The sequence below is a fragment of the Lepisma saccharinum genome, chromosome 28 (genome assembly GCF_977018435.1).
Source record: "Lepisma saccharinum chromosome 28, izLepSacc3.1, whole genome shotgun sequence".
NCBI classification, from domain to species: Eukaryota; Metazoa; Arthropoda; class Insecta; order Zygentoma; family Lepismatidae; genus Lepisma; species Lepisma saccharinum.
Window position 1 is genome coordinate 17468040 of NC_139256.1, and position 13651 is coordinate 17481690.

General features: G+C 34.9%; 1 protein-coding gene across 1 annotated transcript in view; it reads left to right on the forward strand.

Moving 5' to 3' along the window:
- LOC145980829 (Golgi resident protein GCP60) overlaps window positions 1-13651 on the forward strand; it is a 66425-nt gene that overhangs the window by 8904 nt on the left and 43870 nt on the right. Inside the window, exons 3-4 of the mRNA XM_083113917.1 lie at window positions 3774-3914; window positions 7549-7653. Of these exons, the coding sequence (XP_082970043.1) occupies window positions 3774-3914; window positions 7549-7653 (246 nt within the window). The remainder of the gene's footprint in view (window positions 1-3773; window positions 3915-7548; window positions 7654-13651) is intronic.

Genomic DNA, 13651 nt, shown 5'->3' on the forward strand with positions numbered 1-13651 from the left:
TGTTTTATTTTCACCCTCATCAAACATATACATAGTAGGTTCATATATACAGTATCAGAAACCGAAAAATTTATATTTACTTATATTTTTTATTTGCTTTAATCAAACTGTTATGTTTTTCAGGGCCATTTATAAAGAAAGCCTTTTTACGAAAAAATATATGTGTGTGTGTGGTGTCAAAAACCATATAAGCAATTTTGAGTACATTAAAAAAAAAACAATTTAAATAAAAATAATCAAAAATGATTTTTTAAATAAAAATCATTATTTTTATCCACCCTGATTGAAAGCATACACATATAATTACTTATATTAGTATGTGAGTGGGTGGTTTTGTAGTCGCATGTCTGGGTTCCGTGATCGACAGTACTCCTTGAGAATTAAGTCAATTTTTATATCAATAGATTTAGACTTTGATGTAATATAAAATGTGTTTCCGAGTGTGGATATCACAAATAACGGTGATATTTGACCCCAAAAATATGGTGCATGTAAGTTAAAGAAAACCTATCTCATAGCACTTTTGCTGTACAGGACCAGAATTTCTTTTGCAAGGGATTGGTCACAAAATGAAAATATTTGAAATGTGTTAAAAACATATGACTATCTGAAACAACTTGGTTCAAGAGTTGTAACTGAAATTGTATATAAGAGAACCCTCACAATGTTGTTAACCAATTTCCTCTTTCTTTATATCTCTGTGGACAGATGGGTGTTAGGGGAGCTAGTTCTTCCCCCTTAGCTATCAACTAGCATGGGTTAAAAATCGGTGCCATTGAATGAATTACATTAACAATATGTGTAATTTCATATAATAAGGAACATATGCTGCAATTTAAACAAATATATGAATACAAACAGAAGAAAATAAAAATAATCACACAACCCTCCACCATTAGCTTAGTATTAACATTATTCCTATTATCCCATCTGAGAATACAGCAACAAGCAAAATTCACCTAATAATATTCACAAACTGTCACTGTATAGATTTTTGAAATATTCGTATGCAAAGAAATGAATGTGGATATAAGAGGTAACTAAGTATTTTTGACATCCCAAGTCACCAAAGCGATCAAATCTACAACTTATAATACAAAGTACATTCCTCATTAATTTCATTCCATATGCTAAAAGTGAATCATCTACTTTTTAAGATGTGCCATTTTCCTAATAAATGTAAATAAACTAATATAAGAAATTATAAGGGTGTGTTTTCAATCAAATAATGAAGAACAAAACATTCACGGACATTTGCAGCATTTTTTTTGGTGGGGGGTAGGGTTTAAAATGGGCATATTCCCCCCATAATAGTGTCACCTCGTGAAAGAAACACTCCATCAATATGAAGTTATCACATTCCTGCAATATCCTTTTAATTATAAACACAAGTGACTGTGACTGAAATAAAATTGTGTGTGTGAAATTTATATTTTTAGCTTGACATTCATTTTCCAGGGAAGGGGACATCCCTTCCTGCCCTTACCCCACTTTCCACGCATCTATGTAACCATTATTTAAAATTTTATGCTCTAAAAATTTGCTTCAATGATGTTTTGAAGTTAAATTCTTAGATTTTGGGTTAATTTGAAAAATATAAAATCCGGTACCATTTTTAAAAATTTTCAGAAATAAGTGGTCATATTTTCAGAAGGAATGAGAAAGCCATCAATTTTATTTATGGGTAAGTTAGATCATATATCTAAGCTCATTTTAAGAATACTTTTGTTGGTGTTGCACCTTTCCCTTTTAACAATAATTCAAATTTTAGTAAACCATGTTTTCGGTCCAAAAAAAATCAGATAATAATATTTTATTAATTTATTAGTGTACTAAAATATAAATGTGATATGTTGATATTTTTTTCTGGAATCCTTATTATTTGGTTAACATTGTTGTGAAGTTTCAGAGATTGAATAATTTATAAGGGAGATAAAATTATTTTTCCAAGGTAGTGCAGCCTCCACTTGGAGGCTCTTGGATTGGAAGAAATAAGTGATCTCTCAAAGTTCGAGGGGCTATATAAATGAGACCAGTTAAATTTGAGACAAAAAAGAAAATATGTGGTTCCTCACCACCATGGAAGGATTAAATGTGCAAAGTTTCATCAAAATCTAAGATCATGGGTACCATGATCTGGTTGAACTGACATGGAAGGACCCATTAGTTAGTACAGTCACGGACACAGCTGGGTTGTAATGATTCCGTTGAAAGTCAATGTATTCATTACAATCCAGCAGTGTCAGTGACTGTACAACTAATCAACAACCAAATATTTATGATTATATTTAATTTTTGTTTTATAAATATGTGTATTGTACTTTTAATTAGGTGGTAGAGCAGTATGAGGCTGAACCTGGCTCTGTAACAAATACACTATTCTATAACAAATATTACATTCTTATAATTGACATTAAATAACACTGTATACACTAGAGTACTGCATTGGACCACTTTCTCTCGCTTAAACTCGATTGAATCTCTCACGCTCGAGCGTGATTTGCTTGAATATGTAGAATATCAAATATCATTTCAATGTGACAATAATCGTACAAATATATGTGTAAAATTCGTGCTGGTAGTTTCAGTATTACTATGTATTGGTAAGATAGACTAAATTACATTTTAACTTGAAGATGATGACTGTGTTCACTTTAGTTTCAATTTCACTGCATCTTTCACTTCACGAAGCGTATTTGAAGTCCCAGTACCACAGACAAATCACAGTTGTTCGTGAACTACTGGGCTTCGAGCGTATACTGATCGTTTTCCTGTTCAAGCGAAGAATCTATCGATTTCGTAAGCCATCTAGTGTCATCCGTTCAAACTATTAGACGATCGATGCAGCACACTAGTATACACGTACATGAGGAGAAGATGATGCAAACATACTAAGGGAACTAAAGTAAACTTGCCTAACCTACACAAATAATCAAAGTAACACATTACAATGAAAAGTAGGTGCCTTTACATCCAACAGTGTCGACAACATTTGTATTCTAAGTAGCGGTAATGAAACAGCCACTTACTGAACTCAAAAGTATGGTAGAAACGTAATTCCACCTGCAAAGGTTAAATATTCACCACATCATGCATGTATTATGCATATGTTCAATTTATATAATACTGACCAGGTTTTGATGGATAAGGTCCACTCACAAATTTGGAACCTGCATATATTTTTAGTTTGTTGCAAGATGTGCATAAGTGGACTAATGAAAATGTTTTATATATATTATTATAAAAAAGTGTATACATTCATATCGAAGTTGTTAAAATAGTGAGGATTCGTTTCATGTTCTATTACAGTAATAGAGACCATTATTGAACACAATTACATTCCACTGTATAATTGAAGGAAAACCATTTTCAAGTTTGTAAAAACCTATAGAATCTGTCAATGGAAGGTTGTGAAATTTGCTGCATATATCAACAACTTGACGTTCATTACATACTTGAGATTTTTGAAAGTCTGTTTGCTAATGTTTTGTGTTCTTTCATTTGTATGCTTTGGTGTGCATATTTTATGTGTCAGAATATTATCAGTTTCTTTATTCTTAAGCTTGTGACCAATATTTGAATACAGGTGAAGAATTTAACAAAGAGGTTGGAATCATCCTTTTTTTATTTTCATATTTTTTGAAGGTGAATTTGATAAGTATCAATTACTCGTGGAAACTCCTTAATTTAGATGCAAGATTCACTCAGTTGGTCTTGATTTCTTGTTTTATGATTTCTCGTATACCAAATAACAAAACACTTATTTGTTTCAGATTGGCATGGCAGTCTTTAGGAGAAAAATCTCCAGAAGAATGCATGATGAACTTTGTAGAGCTTCTAGATAAATTATGCCCTTTATTTAAACCGTTTGTAGAAGCGCACAAAAGGGATTTAGAAGAGAAGGAAAGACTTGCGTAAGTATTCTTTGCTAGTGAATTTTGTCATGTAACAATAATTTTTTAGCTGTTTCAGGGTTGCTATGCATCTGGAAAACTGGGAAAATGTCAGGGAATTTTGCAGATCATCTGGAATTTACGTGCATTTTGCAGTCTGCAAGAGAAAAAGTTGCAGACTGGATTCCACTCCCAAAAAAAATTCAGTTTAGAAACTTGTTTCTTTCGTTCTTACGATTCTCAGTCTTGTGCAAAATTATGATTCCTTCATCCTAGATATTGGACAGAATATCAAAGTAAAACTTGCAGTCCGGATATCTGATTGATAACTTAATTACATTGACATTACATGGTAATATAATCACAATTTTCGGAAAGGTTGGTGAAGGTCTATTATTTTATAGATCTTGTTAGCATTTTCTATAGAATTCCTATTTGCAACAAAAATTTCTTCAGATGCTGTGTACTTATAAATGTAAGCAAGAATGCAGCATGTTCTATGACACTATAAATCTGCCAGAAAATGAAAAATTGTGTATGGTTTATGCACTTTTTTCTGTTGTTTTTATATTGTGGAGATCTGTTATGGTGAAATAATGTACCTCTGTTACCTTAACCTGAAGGCTAGATACACGTGATCGTAGCGTAGCACCCAATATATTTTATGCTGATTGTAATTTTTTTACATTTTACTCTTCGAATTTTCACTGTTCTTGTGTGTGTAGAATGAAATATTTCTAAAAAAAAGTTGTGAAAGTGAATATTCATAATAATTAACAGATTTTATATTTAATTGAAAACACAAGTTTCAATAGCAAAAATCATGATGATAAGCATGTCTGGAAAAAATTCATTTTTGGACTGGAAAACCTGGAAATGTCATGGAATTTCATAATCAAAAATTCGTAGCAACCTTGTGTTTGGATCAGTTTTCCACATTCCATATAAACCAGATGAACTAACAGAAGCAAGTCAACCAATTACTTAAACTCAGCCTGTTCAGCATGTTACATTAATGTTGTGTTAAAAATCCTACATCTTTATATTAACTAAACTTATCCATCAGAACCAAACCTGTTCCAACTTTAGAGTGCTGATTGCCAATCTCATCAATGTAATTCATATGAATTTGTTTCACATCTACGTAAATGCAAATGTTCAAGAGAAGTAATGAGTATTGTAGTTGTTTTTTATCTTAATTCTCTGAATGTTAGTGACAATTGTTCTTCATTAGCATGTAATGTTAATTGGACTTTATACATTTTCTACAGGGTGATTCAAAAGTCCCGTAACACCCCTTATAAAATGTGAAGCAGTTAGGCTGGGTAGAATTGGTCATGATGAAAGCAGGTTATGCCTAGGGAGAACCATATTGGTGTGTTCGAAGTGGATGTCCGTCATATTTAATTCAACTCAAACTTTTTAAACGGGAAGGGGGTGATGTGATACATCAAATCAAGCTAGAATTTCATGTGAAATGCAATGGTGAAGGATTTTTCAACCTATATTTAATCAGCAGGTCTCCAGTGTAGCCAAGTGGTTAGTGCGAGCGGTTCCGGGTTCAATTCCTGGTGGGAGCCCCCAAAAATTCGGCGTTGACCCAGCGTCGTGAGGACAATTGGGAAGCCACTTGAAAAGAAGACTCCGGTCACGAAAGCCAGAAAACAGCAGCGAAGGGACCTGATGCACTGACCATGTGTCGGCACCCAATGAAAAGCTGCTCTGGCAGGCACTGGCTGTTACGCCATGGTGTTTTAATCTTTAATCAGAAAAAAGTTATTATTAAATGCTTGGACCCATTTCCTCCTTTTTCAGGTGTCAGAAAAAATGCATTAAAGAGCCTCTTCACGCATCAGTATCACATCGAGATCATATTGGCATCTAGGGTGGGAAGTTCATGTGCTCTTGCACATGATTTTAATCTGATACATCCCCGAAGAGTTGAGCATTATTAATAGTTGTCTCGAACAATTACAGTGTGATGCTTCCATTGGAATGAAAAATCCTTGGCAGTGATGAATCACGGTGGCTCTTCAACAGGAATTCCAGGAATTATGCATGAATTATTGGCACCGGGAATTATGCGTGATTTCTGCTTGAATTTTTCTTCGTAGACGTAACAAATTGCAATATTCATTAGTTCAAATCTCATTGAATTAGTACATATTTATTAATGCTCTAAGGCAAGTTTTTTCACAGTTTAGCTTTTTTTATCGAGAAAAGAAAATAAAAGAAAGTTGCATGGAAAATAAAACAAAATTCTCTCAGTCTGTTTGGTTTGTTAGTGTCCTTTGCAGAACAATCTATCTGACATACGGAAGAGTATTGCAAGATAAGATATCTTGAAGTTAGTTAGGTAAATTTGAAATTCTTATACAATTTGCAATTTCTCGTAGATTACTATATCCCGTAAAATTTTTGACTTGTGTTTATCGATGTATTTCTAGTTTGAGTATTTGAAATGGGAAATGCAAACTCTGCACCTTAAATTAGATATGTATACCGTTTAATGGAATTGAATTAGAATTTTTTGACACATTAGAATCGCACAGGCCCTTTATATATTAATATATTTGTTTGTGTGTGTGTGTGAGTGATGAGAGGCGGTAATATGTAAGGTTGAAATAGAGAAATCATCTGGTTGGACCCTTGAATTTGTGGAAAGTTCTTGAAAACCGGGAATTATACTTGAATTTTATCATTTTCCTAGAGTGGCCACTCTGTGAATGTACATTGTATCAGGAGTGTTACGGGACTTTTGTATAACCTTGTAGTGCTTTTAACTATACTTATTCTAACACTACGTTTTGAGAGAGCTACTCTTGTCTCATCTTCAAGGTAAATAAATTTGTTTTTGCTGCGGTGGGCATCGAATCTACTACAAATCCGGTGTGCTAACCAAAACCCATTCCAACGTGGGATCATTCAGTGTTTGTTCTCTACATACAGTGTATGCAAGTTTCAGTCATTCAGTTGTGAATTAGTTTACACTTGGTGTTTGGTAATTGTATCTGGATTAATTTCTACCCCTCTCAACAACACAGTCATCTGAACTATCTGTGTCACGAGGGAATAGGCAGGGCCTAACTGTGTGGGACAGGTGCAATGGATGGCAGTTTGTCGGGATACTGTAGCTTCTGTTCAACGTGCCCCTCTTGAAAATTTTGAAGTCAACCAGACTAAGTAACAGCATCTTGATGGTTTCCAAGTTTTCTCCGAAAACTTTAATTCGGGGATGGCAAATGCCATGCAATCAATGTTCGTGTCACAATGCCACAAGACATGTGTGGAGACTAGAGTACTGCATAGGACCACTTTTGCTTGATCATACTTGTTCGAGTCTTAGAAATATATGTGTAAAAATCCGGCCTGGTAGTTCAACCCATAATAATATATTTCATTTTCATATATCCCTATGTGTTGGTAAGATAAACTAAACTATATTTTAACATGGAGATGATGACTATGTTCACGTAAGTTTCAATTTCATCACGTAAGTTTCAATTTCATTGCATCTTTCACTTCACGATTGTTATAGAATTTTTTTTGTGTAAAAGTGTGGTCAATTTGATGGATTACTATTGACCATCAAGTTGATTTTATGTGATTTTGTGATTCTTCCTGGATGCTAAACATGCAACTTTCATTATTTCAGGAGAGAGGAGGAGGAGAAAAGAAGAGAGGAAGAGGAGAAATTGAGGCTAGAGGAAGAAGCAAAACTCAGAGAAGAGGAGGAGAGATGTAAACAGGAGCTACAAAAGTAAGTCAGATTTTTTTTATAAATTTAAACCCTTTTGTTTGTCTGTTTAATTGAGGTACAGTGTGGGAGAAGTATTTTAGTTTGCACAAAAGAATGATGTGTTAGACTGGATAATGTAAGTTTCAGTACACAGAGAGGAGAGGATAGTTTTTACACGTTAATTATTTATTATTCCATCGTTTCAGACTCATTTTAAACAAATTTTGAAACAATGGAATAAGAAATAATTAACATGTGTAAAGGCTATTGTTAATGAGCCGTGGCAGCTCAGTTGTAGAGCACCTGACTAACATGTATTTCTCAACAAACTATTAATTTTGGAGGACCACTGCCTGTATTGTAGTTCCTTTGCTCCAGCACTGTTGTAGTGGTGCGTTCACACGTGGAACGTCTTGTACAAGTTGTAGGCATGTGCATATTACGTGAACACTGCAGCAGTTACATGCACATGTAACTGTCTCTCCGTTCCAGAGACTTGCGTAACCTTCGTGCGTTCCATTGTTTACTTTTTTGTGTTTAGCCGATGTTCACTGACTAGTAATTGCTTCTTGTTTTCGGCATGACAGAGTGGTCGAACAAAGTAATCCATGGAATTTGTCAAAGGTTATTGTTCATTTCCTGGTTTTTAGAAAGTTGTAGCTCCGTTGAGTACAAAGACCATATGATATGAAGTGCTTCTCGGGTTATTCCATGTCAGTTCAACCAGACCATGGTACCCATGATCTCGGATTTTGATAAAACTTGGCACATTTAATCCTTCCATGGAGGTGAGTAACCACATACATCTTTTTGTCTCTAACTTGTCTGGTTTCATTTTTATAGCCTATCAAACTTACAGTGATTCCTCTTTTCTTCCATTCCCAAATCCTCCAGTGTGAGTCTGCACTGTCATGGAAAAAGTTCTGTCACCCATACAGAGCATTCAGTCTTTTTGAAATTTCACAACAATGTTAACCAAACAATAAGGATTTCAAAAAAAAAAAAATATGACAACATACCACATTCACACTTTCAATAAATTAATAAAATATTATTTTCTGATTTTCTTTGCCCAAAAACATGGTTTACTAAAATTTGAATTATCACTGAAAGGGAAAGGTGTAACATTAAAAACAGGTAATTTTAAAATTAACTTGTACATATTATCTAACACACCCATCATTAAAATTGATTGCTTTTTCATTCCTTCTGAAAATATGACAACTTATTTCTATTTTTTTTTCAAAATGGCTGCCAGATTTTGTATTTTTCAAATTTACTCAAAATCTAAGAATCTAGGTTCAAAATAACATTGAAGCAAATGTTTGTACAGTATTATGGATGCCTGGTCCCTCCACCTGAAGGAAAGAATATAACTTGCTTACCACTCCCTGGAGAAAAACCTGTGGTTAGTGATTACTTGATTGAAAGCATCCTCTTACAATTATGTATTTGAATTAGCAATCAACAACAATGAACAAATATATGGTAAAAACAAACAATTGGTGATAAGTTGTTGTTTTGTTCTAACATTAGCTACGAAATATTAATACTGGTATTTAGTGCACCGCAAAAATATGAGTATCACTGGGCAGAAACTGCAATATAGGCAGTGTGAGCTTCAGAACAGAATACAGATAGGCAGAACATTTTGTGATTTTCCATTTTTATAGCTAATTTAGTACATGCTCTTGGTTAATGCATTCATATTTTCATGATAAACTTAGGCTGATAATTCGTGTATTGACAGTTGTTTAGTTCATTGCAGTGTATGTTTGTGATTCCTGGTATTTGAAGCATGTTAGTTCCTATTTATTAGTTTGTTCTGTAAATTCCTAGACAATGGAAGATATTAAGTGTTGGGGAAGTACAGTTGGGAGCTGAGAAGACTGCGAGTGCAGGGTGAGGTTCGGGGTGAAGGAGGAGGAAGTGTGGGGAGGGGAGCTTCGATATGGTGTTCAATGTTTCAGTGTTGCCAGACATGCAGAAGTCCCTGTAGGAAAGGGTGAGAATCTGATAATGGAATCGGGACTTACAGTGTGAGGTGCAGTCTGGCGTTCGGAAAAGTTCGGAACCATTCGTGAACCTCCACGGATGACGTCAGCCACGGAACATCTCAAAGACCAGCAACGGCATAGGAATTCACACTTCTTACGTTTTTCGGAAATAAATTGTTTTTAAAAATCGAATGAATGTTCTGGTGTGTGTGTATAAGTAAATGTATGTGTATAGAGCAGACTATATCTAGTAAACTGGGTCACTGAAGGTTAACTATCAATAGAATTAACATGCAACGAAAAATGGGAAAGCGGGCTCGGGGGTTGAGCAAAGGTTTATTCAGAATTTTTTATTTGAGGGGTGTAAGTTTGTGTTCATGGGTGTGAAAAGGTATACTTAGAGCCAAAATGACCACAAATTTGTCCTTTTATAAAAATTGTGTGGGTTGTTAGGGCGTAGTTGGTGGATAAATCACTGGGGCCGAGACATTACAACTTCATGTTCCATAATCCGAAAGTTGCAGAAAAGCGATGCTACATACCAAAATGTAAATACAAACGAGTGAGAAAATGTACTACCCTGCATAAGTTAAAATTAATTGATCCATGTCCAGGAAAGAAGAATTAACAAGATGCTAGGAAATACACAAAATGCACGCACACACCCTACTTTCTTAGTCACGTTGGAAGCAGATGGCTTTGATTTGTGAAGTTTTATTCCATTATTAGTATTGCTTTCACTTGTTACTACATAATATGTTCCATTCATTTGCAATGCGTTTTTGTACCATGCCTTTTTTATTTATGCCGCAGCCACCCTGAAAGGAAGACTAGCTGGCTGACACGGCGACAACAGGCAAGTCAGTTTCGCATTCCTCAGCCTCGCAGTCTTCTCAGCTCCCAACGTAACTTTGACAGTGTGTCACAATTTAAGTTATGTTTCAAAGAATGGTATTGAAAGTGTTGAGGATCTAACTGAGGACAGTAGATTTCTTTCAAAATGTAGAACAGAAGCCATTGAAGAATTGCAAAATGTTTGTCTGCACCATAAGAATGTTTTCCTTAAGAAGTTTGAGTTTCTTCAAAAAATATGTTGTGATCCCCTCAAAGAACACAAGAAATCTGTTAAGAAGTCACTGCGTGAAGTGACTGTACCTCAATTTAAAAAGATATTAACAAGAAGATTGAAAGTGAAACGAGGTCAAAAACTGTGTAGTCAGTGCTGAATGATTTTGTTTAAGGATGATGTAGTGGGTACTGGTGAAGGTTTTGACAGTTTATCAGACACTGAGGACATTGATGTAAGTTCAGAAGAAATGACTAATTTAGAAAAGAAAGAAACAATGGAAAAACTGAATACATCTTTGGTTGGAGTAGGATGTTCGCCATTAAAATTCCATGCTCTTGGTGAGCACAAAAAGAAGTCTTATGATAGACAAAAGTTAAAAGAATTTGAAAGAAATGTGGGTGCAAAATTAAAAATGTATTAGAATTAGATATTCCAATAAAAGAAAACAAAATAGTGGACCTTGAGAAGAAAGCTGGTGATATTGACAAGCTTGTAGATATTATGACGGACAAAGTGAAATCCACTTCCAGGGCAAAGCAAATTCAGCTACTATTCCTGCTTCACTAGCCTGCACCCACAAACAAATATAGGAAACATTTGATGTATGTGACTACACTGTTCGCCAAGCTCAGAACTTGTTAAAGAAAGGGATTTTTAGCTGAACCTGATCCTAGATGTAGAAAAGACTTGAGACGTGAAATTGTATATTTGGTGATAAACTTTTATGAAAGTGATGAGCAATCTATAGTTATGCCTGGAATGAAGGATGTAGTAAGCATCGGAAAAAAGGAATACAAGAGAAAATGATTGATTATGGGTAATCTTCATGAATTGTATTCAATTTCAAGCAGGAATATGCCAATGTTAAGGTGGGTTTTTCTAATTTTTGTGGTATGCGGCCAAAATGGTGTGTTTTAGCAGGTGCCAGTGGGTGTATGTTCAATTCACCAAAATGTTATCCTTCTCCTCCATGCTGCACAAATCCAAGAAAGCTTTAAGGATGTAATGAAGTTGTTGTGTGAAAAGGCTGGGAGAGAATGCATGCTCAGGCACTGTAGTGAATGCCTTCCCAAACAAAATTTATTATACTATTTGAAATCTAGATTTGAAGATTATGAAGCAAGTGATACTATTGCATTCTCTCAATGGGTGTCAACAGACAGGACGCAGATGATAAAATGTGCATCAAAGCTTGATGATTTTTTGATGATCTATCTGAAAAGATATCAAAACAAATTCCACATTCTTTCATAGCCAAGTTGCAGACTTCATTCTTTAAGAATCTAAAAGAAAATGCACCACCAGATGTAGCAGTGGTTTTGATGGACTTTAGTGAGAACTACTCATTTACAATCCAGTATGAGGCTCAGGGGTATCACTGGACATCTGAGTCTTGCACCGTACATTCAGTTGTTATCACTGCAAGAACTCTGAAGGTGAGAAGATTGTTTAATCACACTGTATCATATCTGATGACCTCAAGCATGATATAAACATGGTTTATAGAATTCAGAAAGCAATTGTGAAGTTTCTGAAAGAAAATTTGTCACATGCCAAGCAAGTACACTATTTTAGTGATGGGATGCAGCACAATATAAAAACAAATACAACTTAATTAATCTGTGTTTGCATTAAGATGACTTTCAGCTGAAGGCGCAATGGTCATTTTTTTGCAACGAGCCATGGAAAGTCAGAATGTGATGGTATTGGTGGAACAGTGAAGCGACTGGCTCAAAAGGAAAGTCTACAGAGACCATGTGAGAGGCAAATTACTTCAGCAGCAGATTTTATAATTTTTGTACAGAAAACATTAAACATATATATTTCCACTTTATTGACAAAGATAATGTTCATTCAACCCGTTCATCTCTTCAAATCAGGTTCAAAGATGTACAGACACTTCCTGGTACTAGAAGTTTTCACAACTTTGCACCTCTGGATTCTGCATGTACCATTGTGGCTAGAAGAATCAGCACTGACTAGAAACCTGCCCTCAAATTCAACCTGAGAAGCTGCTATTCATTTCTTGTTGAAGCAGACGAACTGTACCCCGGATGTTACATTGCTTGAAAATTTGATCACTTATGGTATTTCGGAATAGTTTCTGCAGTGAACCAAGATGAGACGGATGCTGTTGTAAAGTTCCTTCATCCTCATGAACCTTCACCATCATTCTATTGGCCAAGACATGAAGATTCATGTGCAGTACCAATTCCTCATGTGCTTGCTGTAGTTGATCCACCACACAATATCTGGAAGGACATAACACTTCTATGAAATGTGCATGAAGACAGTGCAGGAAAAATTCATGAATGTGGAACTAAGAATTGTTAGCTTCAAGGTCAGCAATGCAAACAATGTACTTTCCGCATTTATTTCAATCTACGTATTAAAAAGTTGCCGAGTATTCATCTACATTTTAAAAATGTAACTTTGTGCTAATAAATGTAAATAAACTAACATAAGTAATTATAAAGGGATGTGTTCATTCAAGTAATCAATAAAAATGGAACATTTCATGGACGTGCGCAAGTTTTTCTCCAGGGAGTAGTAAGCAAGGTATTTTTTTTCCTTCAGGTGGGGGAGGGACCAGGCATTTTCCACCCATAATACAGTACAAACACTCTTGTCACTTGGGAGTTAGATTCCCGAAATGTCTTCTACTAATTAACATAAATGTAAATGATTGTGACTGAAATAAAATTATATATGTGAAGTATTTACTTTCAGGTTGACATTGATTTTCTGGGGAATAGGGTATAGTGCCCCTCTCCCCCTTCCACGAAAACATTGTGAAGAATTATATGCTCAAAAAATTTGCTTCAATGTTATTCTGAACATAGATTCTTAGATTTTGAGTTAATTTGGAGAATACAAAATCCAACAGCCATTTTGAAAAAATCAGAAGTAAGTTGTCATATTTTCACAAGGGATGAAAATGCCATCGATTTTA